The sequence below is a fragment of the Hippoglossus stenolepis genome, chromosome 2 (genome assembly GCF_022539355.2).
Source record: "Hippoglossus stenolepis isolate QCI-W04-F060 chromosome 2, HSTE1.2, whole genome shotgun sequence".
Lineage (NCBI taxonomy): Eukaryota > Metazoa > Chordata > Actinopteri > Pleuronectiformes > Pleuronectidae > Hippoglossus > Hippoglossus stenolepis.
Genome location: NC_061484.1, coordinates 13,016,019 through 13,029,494, shown reverse-complemented (window position 1 = coordinate 13,029,494; position 13,476 = coordinate 13,016,019). Strand labels below are relative to the sequence as shown.

The window sequence follows — 13,476 nt, the reverse complement described above, 5'->3', positions numbered from 1 at the left end:
CAGTGGGTATGTAAATAAATGTAAATAAATCTGTCCTAAATGTTTCTTACTGCTCAACAGATTACTATTGTTTGTATATGACTGTCCTCTGTTTCTCTCTGGAGGTTTTACATCACTTTTTACTGTTATATAATAAAACAGTGAGGCAGATGATTTCATTACTTTTATCTCTCTGATTGAGGACCACAAGTCAATTATTTTAAGTTCTTGAATTATCCAGTATAATGTTGGTGAGCATTAGCATCTACTCATTCCCAACCTGTGGCTGTGGAAGTCGTCCAGCTGCTTCTGGACATTGCTGCTGAGGCTGCGTCGGTAGTGCCGGTTCAGCCACTTCCCCACAACGCCCATGCCGTACTGACGCTTGTGTTTGTCAAATGCAAAGTGCTTGACTTGTGATGCGATGCGACGCCCACGACGAGGGTGGCTTTTTTCAGGCAATGTTATTGGTGTCCTGGGCGTCCGAGATATGTCCTTACTGTAGAAAGGAAATGGAAAAGAAGAGGGTGTGGCAAGAGTGGTGGTAAGGAAAAGGAAAGAATATGGAGATGCAAAAGTTAAACGCATATATATGAATAGCAATTAAAAAAGCTCAAGAAAATGGAAGGAAAAAGTAAAAGGTACGTCAGTAAGAATTGTCAATTTTGCCATTGTTACACAGGTTTGAGTTACTACAACACCTGGGCTCAGACTTCAGGAATTCCTACCCAATATAAATCCCTGATTCAGCCCCCCGAGAATCTGAGGAGAAATCTGGTCTGGACTCCATGTTCGGCCCAGATGATCTGGTAGTGTGAGGCTTTACAAATTGCTTTGAAACGTTAAATCTCCCAAAATGCGGGTCCCAATAATTATTAAACCTGTTTGATAATTGGATATAAATCAGAACGATTATGTCTGTACTTTCTGAGCTGAACCACTAAGAGACGAGTCAAGCTTTTGAGATGGAGATCACCGTTGACTAATATTGAACTGACAGTTAAAATCTCGAATGAGCCATTCGCAGTTTCACTGTACCGGCCGTGTGTACTTCGACTTGCATGGCTTAATCTTTGAGACAAGCATATGCTACTGGCAGGATCAACCAGGTAGCCCTCTCTGCGCTGAGACCACAGTGAACCCACTGTGATCGCGCTCTGGGGGTCAGTGCGGGGGAGTCTCACCTTCTTACTGAAGAATAGATAGGCCCCAAACATTTTCTCACCCCATCATCTTCTTTCTTCTACTTTCATTTGATGTTACTGCAAAGCATTATTACCGAACACTTGTTGCACTATGGCAGTCTCCATACTGTGTGTGGTTTGCACCTTCTTCTCATGACATCACATCAGAGGTGATGTGAGGTGGTGCATCACTGCCACTGGAGCCATAATCTTGATCATATCCAGTAGTGTGTGATGTTGGTGAGTCATTATTTTCTAGTGTAGGCGTGTTAAAGATTATAGAGAAGAACATCTGTGAAGATTCTCCTCTAGTGTGCAATGCAACCTGATTAAAAAAAATCGGTCATGACCTTAAAACTCCTTTAGTCTGAGCCCAGCTTTACTGAGTGTCAGATTTAGAACCTCTGAAGTTCCAACAAATATGCAACTATCTTTGATGAAAACCCTGATAAGGAGTTGGATTTACGATTGCCTCATAACGTTTACTGAGAGCAAGTCTGGAGGACTATAGGATCACTCATCATTCCTGAGACTGCTGGCTGACTTTGAGGCAAATGATGTATTTACTCACAGGCTTGGGAACTTCTGGTCAGGCTGCTCACAGGGACCGAAAGATGCCGACATGGGTGGAGATTCAAATACATCATCAGCCATCGAGTACATCTCATCGTGGGCATCAACCTGAGCAGCAGATGTGATAAAGTTCCCAAAGGAAGCAGGATGAAAAAATGTGGAAGCCAGAAAAAAAGTCGGAAGATGGGGGAGAGCAATAATTCATGAGAAAGCCAGGCATCCTATGTGTTAAGACAATAGATTGCTGTTTCTGTTGTTGTCGACATTGTTAAATAAATACAAATCATTCCAAATAAAGTTGAAACAAGGAGAGAAAAGAGGAAAATCAAGAAAATGGCTGCTGACCTTGCTGAAAAAAAGCGACTCAGATGCGTCTGCAGAATCCACGGTGTCCTCGTCCATCCAGCTTGGCCTGGCAAAGCTCCTCCTGGGGAAACTGCGACCTGTCTGGGAGCCCGGCAAACCACTACGACCCTGGACAACACACACACACACACATAATAAGTGATTTCAAACATCCATAAAGGTTTCTTTAAACAGTTCTATAAATGGACTGTTTGTGTCACATGAGTTCAATTGTGCTTAAATCGTATTTAAAATGATATTTATCTTTCAAATTATGATAACAAGTATATGAGAGATCGCATTGGAGGCTGAGTACTGTATATTTTTTACTATGGAATATGAGGTTATTCATGATCACTATATTAAACGTTTTCTATATTTGATCCACAGTGATTCCTAAGAGATCTGCTACTTGTTTTTACAGGATACAAAACATTTAACAGCAGCTGTGGAGAAAGAAAAACTGAAAACACCCACCATAGTCAAAAATCATAACAAGATTCAGTTCCCTTGATAATTCTCTGACCTCTCCATCTGGAACACATCCGGACACACACAAAACACACAGGGTCTCTGGGGACTTTACGCACCCTCAGCAGGTTGGATGCAGCTCGGATGCTCATGCGGGCGACAGACTCCCTCTTGCGTTTGGGGAAGCGGCTGTACCCGGAACGCTGGCTGGTGAAAGAGCTGAGCGAGGTGACCCCGGGGGTGAAGGGACCACCCTGAGTGAAGTAGGGCGTCCTGGGGGAGCGACTGTCAGACTCATCTGGGCAGCGGAAGGCTCTTCCCCGTGCCAGGGGATCTACAATCTAGCGTAAACAGAACAGAAGAATGCAGCTGATATAAATATTCGAGTTACACCCTGAAACTTGCTCCACATGTTGCAGGTGGTGAGCAGAAGACACAAGAGAAAAAGTCACTGAAGTCCCAACCAAGGACTGTACATAAAGACGGACGACATGACGGCTCCCCCCAAAGTGAAACCATGGTGTCTTGATTGCCACCTGGTGGCAGGCTGCTGAACAGGTTATAAACCCCCTCCTCTTCCATGTCAATGGATGGGTAAGGAGCTAAACAAAAACGTTAAAGTACATGTTGAACACAGTTTTTTTTGTTATAACGTTTGGTTTTAATTGCAATATAAAGGGTGCAATATCATGAGTGACAGCTGAGACTGACTCTTGATGCTCAGGCGCATGTATCAGCGGGACCTCGCCACAGCAGCTCCATCCCCCGACTAAAGATTTTACCTACAAAATGTTGTCGTTGCTGCAAGATGACGGCGTTCGTCTCCAAGATTTTTTAACTTTACGTCTCGATAGTGGGAGGAAGTAGAGACGTGTCGTCCATCTTTATGTAGAGTCTATGATCCAGTCACTGAGAGAAAGTAGCTTTGTATCTGTGTGTGCATGGATATTGTTTTCACTGGTCTTCCAGATTAGAAAAGCAAATAGCAAAAAATTTGAAAGTGAAGAAGAGATGAAACACTAAATACTAGATGAGTGACTGACATGGAACTAGAGAAGTGATTCATCTGGGACACAGATGGTCCACGTCTGTCACCATACAATCCTCTGCTTTATTAAATTCAGGCACATTTGCCCACTCTCCTCTTACCATTTATTTTTGATCCTGTCTTTTGCCTTCATGTCTCAGTGTAAAAACGGGAAATCACAATCCCACAGGTTGAAAAAAAAAAAAGAAAAAGAGTCATTGCATGTTGGCTTGTTATGAAATTCAGGGGGGTTGGGAATTCTTGGTGGACAGACCTGCTGTGCCTCATCTTGTTTCTTTGTGCAGTCTGTGTAACACATCTCCATGGGAGGATATTTTATTCTTCTCATGAAATGGGTAGAGCCGAAGCATGGATTAGAACGTGTAATAGTATGCCTCTGCCTACAGTACCTTTGGCATTTTGTGTGTGGCTGGAGAGTCGAGGCCCTGGTCGAAGCTGGTGGCTGTGTCGGGCTCTCTGTACTGGGCCTTCAGCTTGCCGTAGCGCTGGCTGCAGTGGCGCAGGCTCTTCCTGTGCCATACCTGCTGCTTGGTCTCACAGTCTTCCCCTACGCCAAACCACGTGGCTGTATTCCTGGAGGAACAGAAATAAGACAGGGACGTCAGTGACACATAATAATATATCGTTTAACATCGGGGGTAGATGATGCTAACGTTACACAGGAAGAGAGCATAGAGTATGAGCTCGGATTATGTGTGCAGCAGTTTTACTTGTAACATATAAAGCAACAGGTAGGTAGGTAGGTAGATCTTTATACATTAAAATTATTTTGATGGTACACACACTTTAAATAGGGACAATCGCATGTCTGTCATTGCCACAGAATTGCCTGGACACCTGGAACTGCACAATGTTACGCTGGTGTACCGTCCTGGAACTTTACGACCAACTTTACGACCTGCTTTACGGCATTCGTCACACACCAACATCCAGAGCCAGAGCTAGCAGCTAGCTATAAGAGACAACTAGCTCCCCATTCTCAGTGGATATGTTGCTGATGAACGCTGACAATAATGGGTCCTCTATTGATTTGTTGTTTTTGTTATAAGGATTCCAAAGAGAAAATGTTACGTTGAGTGAACTGTGGTGGATAGTATCTGACTCTACAGAGTGAATGACTAGCAGGGAACTTGCACTTCTTGTATGATCAACTTTGAAGAAGGAAGCTTTGTTGGTTGTGTTTTCAAGGGTTTATGACCTCATGGACAGTTTGTGTAACCATTGTGGGTCTCTAATTAAAACTGTCAGGCTTGCACTTAAATGTAAAGCAAACCGAACAAAAGCAATGTTACAAATGACTGAAACAATAAACATTTTACCTGCGGATGCTTTGAGACAGCGATGTTTGTCGGCCTAACTTCGCCCTCCTGTCTCTGGTCAAGAAACCTCGTTCTGCAGCTCCACTCATGCTGTCTGACACGGAGCCGGTCGCTTGACCACCCTCACTTTTTTTCAGAGACGGTCGAAGCGGCTGAGTAGAGGTAAAGAGAAATAAAGATTCAGTGGAGATATTGGCTTTAGAGTAAAATATATATAAAAAGTGCCTATACAAAGAGGAAAACTGAGTTACAATTCACTACTTCCACCAAGGAACCTATGTTGGTTGGTTTGCTTGGTCGCAAAAAAAAAACATGACACAATAACAACTAAATGGATCTCTATGAAACTTAGTGGAAGAGTGGGACATGTGCCAAGAAAGAACCTGTTTGGCCTTGGCAGTATATGCGCTCTACTGAGTGCCATTCTACTATTGTACATGTAGGAGTATAACAATAACCTAAATAAAGCGACAGCATAAAGAGCCAGGCAGAGGACACATACATTACATTCAGTCCTGGATCATTACAAAGGACTACAGGACTTTACTGGTAGTGGTTAATGGCTACAATACATCAGGATCAGTGACAAGTTTAAATTCCAGTATTGAGATATTTGGATGTATTTGCTTTTCTCTCACGTCCAATGCATGTGGCTCACAGCCTCACACCGACTTAGACCTTGGAAATCTCCTAAACTATAACTCTCTGGTGCATTAGGTTTAAAGATAATAAAACCTGAGTGTATAATGACAGGAACTGTTTTTAAATACGTTGTTGTTATGTGGCAAAACAAAATCCAAATAATCATTTTTTAAATTCCGTTCACATTCAGTAATGTAAACACCGGCTAGTTGTGTGAGTGTTTGGGGCCTCTTTCTGCTTCTTCTGCTTCGTCTTTCTTGTAATAACAAAGCTAAAGTGCATGTCCGCCTCTTCTTACATACCATGCCTTCACACTATATTTGCATGTTTATTGCACCACTTGCTCTTTGGGGTGGGTTTAACTGTAGCAGGCTCAATTAAAGTTTGACTACCTGCTACTTTGTGAGGCTGAAATACCCTCATTTGTTTTCTGAGCATGGGGCCCACAGGGGGAAATGTGTGGCCTTGTACCCATTAACTGAGGGACAGCTGACCAGAGGGCCTCCCTGCCCAAACAAATGGCAAATTCAGAGCCTCAGAGCCTTCATGGTTTTGACCTTTTAAAAACTAAGTACTTCCCTTTTTTTATTCCCCTGTAGGAAATAAGTCTAATGATAACATATCACAACATCTTGATCAAAAGTATCTGTCCATTAACCCAATTGGATTAATTGCTTAACACCTATAAAGGATATTAGCCAATATAGAAAGTAATTTTTTGCAAATGTTTTCCAATAAAACTGAGATTCCTGTAATCATTGCTTCTGATTGTCTTATAAAACAACCACCAACCTATCTCTCAGTTTTGAGCCACATAATAACAACTGGTTTGGTCATGTTTACATCCACCAAGGAGGTTAGGTTTTTATTGCTGTTGGTCAGTTTGTCAGCAGGATTTCGCAAAACAACTGAACCAATTTTTTTTAAATGTGGTGGAAGAATGGGACATGTACCAAGAAAGTGTTTGTGTCTTTGTGTCAGAACAAAGAGGCAGATCCAAGAATATTTTTCTTTTATTCTTTGCGAGGTAGGGCTTTTTTGACATTTTTATGAATTCCTAAGAGAATAATTCATGGATCTGACATATTTAGTGGGCCTGACATCTATGAGTGTGTGTAATTTGGTGCAGATCCAAATACAAAATCTGGATCTAGTGAATTTAAATGTGGTTTCCTAAGGGAACTGTTAGGCCTTGGGGGCTGCAGTCTACTGAATGTCATTCTAGTTTTTTTATGATGCAGTTTCCCATTTGTTAGTTAATACTTTCTGAATATATTAACCAGTATAATTATGTAGACAGTGAAGGACAGGCTTAGGTCAGAACGATCAGCCTACCTGTTTAGCAGGGTTGTGGGAAATCATCACTTCAGGTGGGGGGATGGCTATTACAAGGCTGGGTGGCTTCTTGCTCTTTAGACGGCTGTCTGATTTGCCGCCGTTAGGAGGAGGCTCCTCCCCCTCCTGTGATGCCATCCTATCAGATTGCTGCAGGTGAGAAAAATCACAAACATAACTGGAACAATTATGCCAAAATATATATTTATAAATATACTTTTTTTTTAAACAATAAATATTGTAAATCAACCAAAAACAGGCTTACATCTATGAGATCCTAGAGATATCAACAAAGACACATAATTAAAAAATATAAAATTTCTTTCATTGTGATAATGTCTGTAATAATGAAGGGAAAGTGGTAACAACAGAAAGAACATGGTAGGAGATTCAAATTTATTTTTATTATTTATTGATTGAAAGTATCATGTCATTTTTTTAATTTCCCCATGAAAACATACAGGTTTCTAACCCATAGATACAGAGTTTGAAAAACACATGTGTAAGGACTCTCTTATTTTAAATTCTAATAGTTAATCATTATAATTGACATTTTCTGGAAATTCATTCATTGACAAAATGATCAGATGGACATGTACTGTATGCCTTTGGCTAATCCAGTCAACGGAACACTTTACTATCAACTTTGGACAACAGAAAGGGAACACCTGTTTTTCTTTTGTTCCCACACCATCATACACTGCAGTCTCTCACTGGTGTTATATTCCTGCATCACATGATGTAACGCTGCGTTGCCATTTGATGAGGGAGAAAGTAGGGACTCTTGTTTTGATGCAGCTGATATCACTAATGAAAAGGTGGCAGAGTCATTGTATGAAGTATAAGTCAAGTTTGTGTTTTTAATAGGATTTATCAGCAGCCCTAGTACAGATATTTAAGTGATAGCTATCTTGGCATAAACTCACCAGAAATATAAGTCTAACAGCATTATACAGCACCACACAGCCCAACCACACTTAAAAATAATTATGGGGGAAGTGGTCGACAAACTATAAATCAATGTTGCAGCACCTAATGTTAATACGAGAAACGCTAATGAAAAAGCAACTGATACAGCAGCTGTTAGGCTGCTGAAAGTGACATCAGATGACAGCAAATTAATCGATAGAGCTCTCCAATCATCATGCGTCCTCTAGGTGGTTACAGATCAATATGCTTTTTCTCTGCATGTACTGAAAACAGCCTCGCACTTCTTTATGTTGACATTATGTTATATTGGTGTTATACTGGTTCTACTTCTGCATTACTCATTGTAATTGTAATTGTCATTGTAATGAGATCATCAGCTTAAGAATCACAGTACACACAACTATTTAAAAAGTACTCACTACCAGTAGGTTGACTCCCATCAAGGTCACTGTCTTACAGTCAGTGTTTACAAACAACACATTAATAGAACGATATCACATGAGCGCACATACTGACAGTTTGGACCACACAAATAGCCCGACATATAAATCCCATCCATGGTCGTCTGAGTTGAGTTGATGTAATAACTCATTACCCGTTTGTCTGCTCATGGACGGAAAAATATCATCAAACTCATACTTCATCCGTCTTTACCAATCATAGTCAACAGCAGAACAACCAGTCAGTCTATTCCTGGAGCTCCGAATGCCTCGCAGCATTATAGTGTTTCGGGAAAATTCCTAAGCCTTGCAGACATAAAACCGATAATGTCACATGCCTCGGCCAACACGTCCATTATGTCATTATGGTCTTGAAAGCCTTGAAGTTGGCCTGGAGTTACAGTTTAAAAAAAAAAAAAAAATCAATGTGAGACCCTGGGTGTCTGCAGTGGGAACGGCAGCAGCAGAGAAATCTGACACCGTCTCAGTCAATAGCCTAGTTTCCACTTCAGAGCCAACGCAGTTAGACAGGTCTTGACATACAGTGTGTGTCACTTACTTTGCCCTCAAAGCTGCATTTCTATAATACTTTTATGCTAATAGGAATGTAATTGTGTTAAAAATTTGGGCAGAGTACCTGACTCACTCCTCTTAAGACAGAGAGGAGGCTCCTGGCAATCTAACCTGTGGTTTAGTGGTGTAGAGCAGCGTCATGGCTGGAACTAACCCACTTTGATAATGAAGTAGAGATTGGCTAATGGACAGAGTGCTGCTGACCACAGTCTATCAATGTAGATGGGCAGTTGTTAGGATCCACCCAGGAAAACTAAAAGGCAGACTGCAGAGAATATTCTCCAGAGGGAAGATAATAGAGAGATAAACAGAGCTACAAGTCAATGCATGTCTCAATGTAAACACATGTAAATATACTTACACTCAACTCAATTTGATTTTTGAGCTATTCCTAATTTAAAACTATTATATTTGCAACCCAAATGTTTTATTTTCCACAAGTATATAACATAAATTGTATATAAAAATGGACGACATGACAGCTCCCCAAAAGTGAAGCCAAAGTGTCTCCATTGCCCCCTGGTGGCAGGTTGCAGTAAAGGTAAAAAATAAAAAACCTGCCTCCTCCAAATTAAAAAGTAAAATACAAAAATTATACTCAAGGATGATTTGTTATTTTAGGTTGTTGTTATCACACTGGTGTCTTTATAAGTGCTTTTTCTGTTTGGCTATAATTACTTATTTGATGCTATAAAAATGTCTGAAACGTAAATATTTACAGCTGAGACAGACACGTGATTGGTCGAGCAACCTCAATACCGCAGCTCCATCGTTATTGCGCAGACAAATTACTTCATCGGAGCATGATGACAGCGTTTGCGTAATGGATGTTTTTGCTTAATTTATTGGGGGTTTTTAGTCGTACGCAGGAAACCAATTCTGACAGTCAAGAAAAATATCTTCAAAATGAGTTCAGTTGTTTTGAATAAATCCATGACCATGATTTTCCTTAGCTGTGATAGGAAGTGACAGTATGTCAGCGAGCAGCAGCACCATGAGTGGATGTTTGCTGAATAAACATGGATGATTTCTAATCATTAACCATCTGTGCACTCTCCCTCATGTACCATCTATATATAGCTGATGTGAAATGTTGGGTTTTTTTATGTAAAAACTTTAGGGTTTTGGGTATCAATGGAAAACAAAAGTTTTAAAAAAAAAGCATGAAAATGAGGAAATGTTGAGAGAGACAATTCAATGATTCCACAACCTCATATGTGTGGGGGTCAACTTGTCGACTCACACACTGAGGTTACGAAGAGTCACGTACCAGAGCGAGGAAGAGGCTTGTCTACAATGACATCACCCATAGCTAATGTGATCACATGACCTGGAACAAGGGCCCCTGCATGTCTGAAATCCTTTGTGGTCTAATAAGTCACTGGTTCATTTTAGCAGCTCCTCACTCCACCATTAAACCAGCAGGACTGTACGTGTTTCTGTGTGTGTGTTTGTGTGCGTGTGCGTGTGCGTGTGCCAGCCACATCCACTCCCTTGTGTTTGGTGATATCACAGGTTCCTCTGAGAGGGAGTCACCATGGTTGAGTCTCCTCTCCCCACGGAGAATCCTGCCCTGAGAATGTGTCACTCTGTTTATGTATATTCCCATTTCCCTGATGTTCAAGGCAGTTGTGTGTTGTGTCTCTTTAAACCTGAAGACAAGCCCGGTTGTGTTCATTCACTCAGAGCTGTACAGTTTTGGAAATATGTAATAGCTTGTAAATACATTCAGGATAGATTCTGCTTATCTTACAAACACCATACATAATCCCTGTGTAGGGGTGTGGGGAAGATATCATGTTTCATTTTCTGCCCCACTCGCTATGCATAGCAGTGAACCCTCTCCACTTGAGCTGACACAACTAAGGGAAGGCTGCATTAGACAAAGATGCAAAACAAGGGCGAGCGGACTGTGGTTGTACTGTTTGACAATACAATCAATTAATTTAAGATTCCAAAACACATGCGGAATGTAAAACACAATGACCAATTATTAGTATAATACATTTAATTAGATTTAAACTATTATTATCAAGGGGCCTTTAGTTAAAGCTACTGTCTCTTTTCTTCAGTATATCATGTAACAAGCAAATGAACTATGCCTTCTTCAAAAGCAGCCAAGCGTTCACTTCCTGGGTATTTTTAGCATTCTTCTCACATCTGAGCCAGAGGGGATGGTTGAAAAACTACACTATGCATCTCCACCAAAGTAAAAAGCATGCTGTTGCCGCTGCTGCTGCTTCTTACTGTGTAGTGAGAAGAGTGAGTGTTGTTGAACTTGAGCCAATCTCAGTCTTTTTTTCTCTACTTTTCCATTTTAAGCATTTACATAACTCACCAGAGCAACTTGTATCAGTCAAGTGGGATTCAAATCTACTTAAGAGGTGGTGATATTAGCAAGAGTTTAACCCAGTGCACCAGATACTTCTTATACAGTTGTAAAGTGCTGTAAATAAGACCTCTGGATAAAAGGGAGGCCTTCAGCTTTGTGATTTACTGGTTGGTAAATCATCTCACAACACACTGATATGAGCCTTTTACAGACTTTTATTGTAACAGAATAGACAATGCATAAAAAATGTGAAAAGTTTGTTATTTCATAAATTCAACTTCTGTGTATGTGGTTGTATTCATGTTTTCTTTAATAAAAAAAAAGTGCATAGCTAAACCATACGATTTCAAGCCTCAATTACCTTTATTTATCATAAGGGTTTAATTTGACTTCACTGCGACTTCAAGCAAATGCTTGAGCACCAGAGAATATTACGCAACAACATCCTTCCTTTTCTCACAGACACTTTTTCACACTTTCTTTAACTACAGTATTCATGAACATTTCCCTCAAGATGACTGTGCCAGCACACTGATACAATTCAACAGACAATGAGTCATTGTGAGATCAGCATTTGGAACTACAAGTATGTCATCTTACTGTGCAGAAGCAGTTGTTATGGTCGGTGCATTGGACTGATATTCTGAATCTCCTAAATGAGGCTAAATGAGGAACTGACCTTCAGATAAACCTCTCATCACTTCTTCTTCTTAACATCCATCAAGCCTTACAATGCAACTTCCTTGTAGACCCTGCAAGGACAATACACAAAAAAACACGTTCACCATTAGATTACCACAACTGCTAATATATACATGAGTACCAAAAACTTTACAACTTTAAATGCTGTCAAGGTTTACAAATAAATGTCCCTTGACCTTAGAAAAGGACATTTAAGCATGTAAACAGTAAATCCAAAAAACATTCAATATACCTTCACTCGTGCAGTTACTCAGAGGATTTGAGATAATAGTCGGAAGCATTTCAGTAATGTGACATATGTTTATAGTTAAACTGTAAAACAAAAAAATCAAGCCCTAAATTACATTTCTTTTTCATTTTATATCTTATATATATAAAAATAAAATCATCATATCTGTTCGGCACTGCTTCATCTACATTATCAAAAGCTGGACAACACATCTGGTTTGGTCTGCCTGCACTGTTGCTAAGAGTGTATGGTAAAAACAAGTCATAACTGAGCAGGCAGTCATTAATGCCAGCAGGAGCTTCATCAGTAAAATGCTACTGAAGATGTAGGAGAGTGTGAGTTTCATTGTTGCCTGTGTGTTTGTTTGCCTCTCAACATTCAGAGCAACGATCGAAACTGCCCACTCATTCTTCACTTCCAACCACAAGACCTCTTGGTGGTGATTGAAAAAACATTACAAAGCCATTTGAACACAAGAATTCAAGTTTACTATTGAGGCATCATGTTGGAAACGGACCTTGGCTTGAACCCAACCATTCCAGAAACCGTTTTGACACCATTCTCCAACAGCCAGCATGTCCAAACCCGCAAAACTGTGAGCCACTAATGCACATACCTCAGCAACAGCCTTGTTCCCAGCCCAGGAGTTCCACTCAATCAACTAATGTTCATGCAGTGTGTGCACAGACAAAACTATGGGTGTTTTTCTCTCTGGTGCAACATGTGCGCACATACATGCAAATGCTGAAATGTGTAACCCAAAACAGCTTCTGAGGGTTTTGTCAGAGACAATTTTGGCAACTGGCCCAGCTTGACTGTTAGAGCTGAGACAGACAAAGCAGTGCACTGTCACAAATTAACCACGGTTCCAGACAGAACTTGAATAAATACATTTTGTTCCCTCCTGGATCTAGCAAGAAAGAAAGGTAGAGGAAATTAGCTTGTCAAATGCCAACATCAATACAGACGGTCTTGACCAACTCTGGGGGCTCTATAGCAAAGTGCATCCACAGAAAAAGTCTTTTAAGGTTTAAGACTCTCTGGCTTTCAAAGCATTTCCAGTGCCCCAATATTTCTGAAATATGTATCATGCACTGTGGAACGAGGGTTGGCAAGGGAGTGCAGGAAAATGTCATTCCATTCCATCAGCCTATCCAGCAGCTAGATACTCCTCTTACTGAGGCGGGATGTTAGTATAAAAGAAAAAAAAACAGACATGGAGTTTTCTGGGCATGTTATGGCAAAGCAGATGAAAACAGATAAGGTCATGGAAGGGAAATCCTTAGAAGTGATGAGAGAATGTGATTGTGTCACTGTGGCAAAGTTGAAGACGCCGAATGAAATTGGACAAGTCAGAAAGTTTCTAAACTATAG

At 40.6% G+C, this 13,476-nt stretch overlaps 1 protein-coding gene across 4 annotated transcripts in view; it reads right to left on the bottom strand.

Annotated features, from left to right (window-relative positions):
• LOC118119198 (inactive rhomboid protein 2) overlaps positions 1-13,476 on the bottom strand; it is a 28,504-nt gene that overhangs the window by 11,552 nt on the left and 3,476 nt on the right. The window contains exons 2-9 of one of the 4 annotated variants that reach the window (XM_035172942.2): positions 11,851-11,923; positions 6,897-7,046; positions 4,920-5,071; positions 3,990-4,173; positions 2,672-2,893; positions 2,082-2,210; positions 1,735-1,844; positions 260-478 (exon numbers count right to left, since the gene is read on the bottom strand). In XM_035172942.2, the coding sequence (XP_035028833.1) occupies positions 260-478; positions 1,735-1,844; positions 2,082-2,210; positions 2,672-2,893; positions 3,990-4,173; positions 4,920-5,071; positions 6,897-7,034 (1,154 nt within the window). In that variant the 5' untranslated portion in view covers positions 7,035-7,046; positions 11,851-11,923. The other 3 variants (XM_035172959.2, XM_035172934.2, XM_035172951.2) reach the window with 3 other exon arrangements.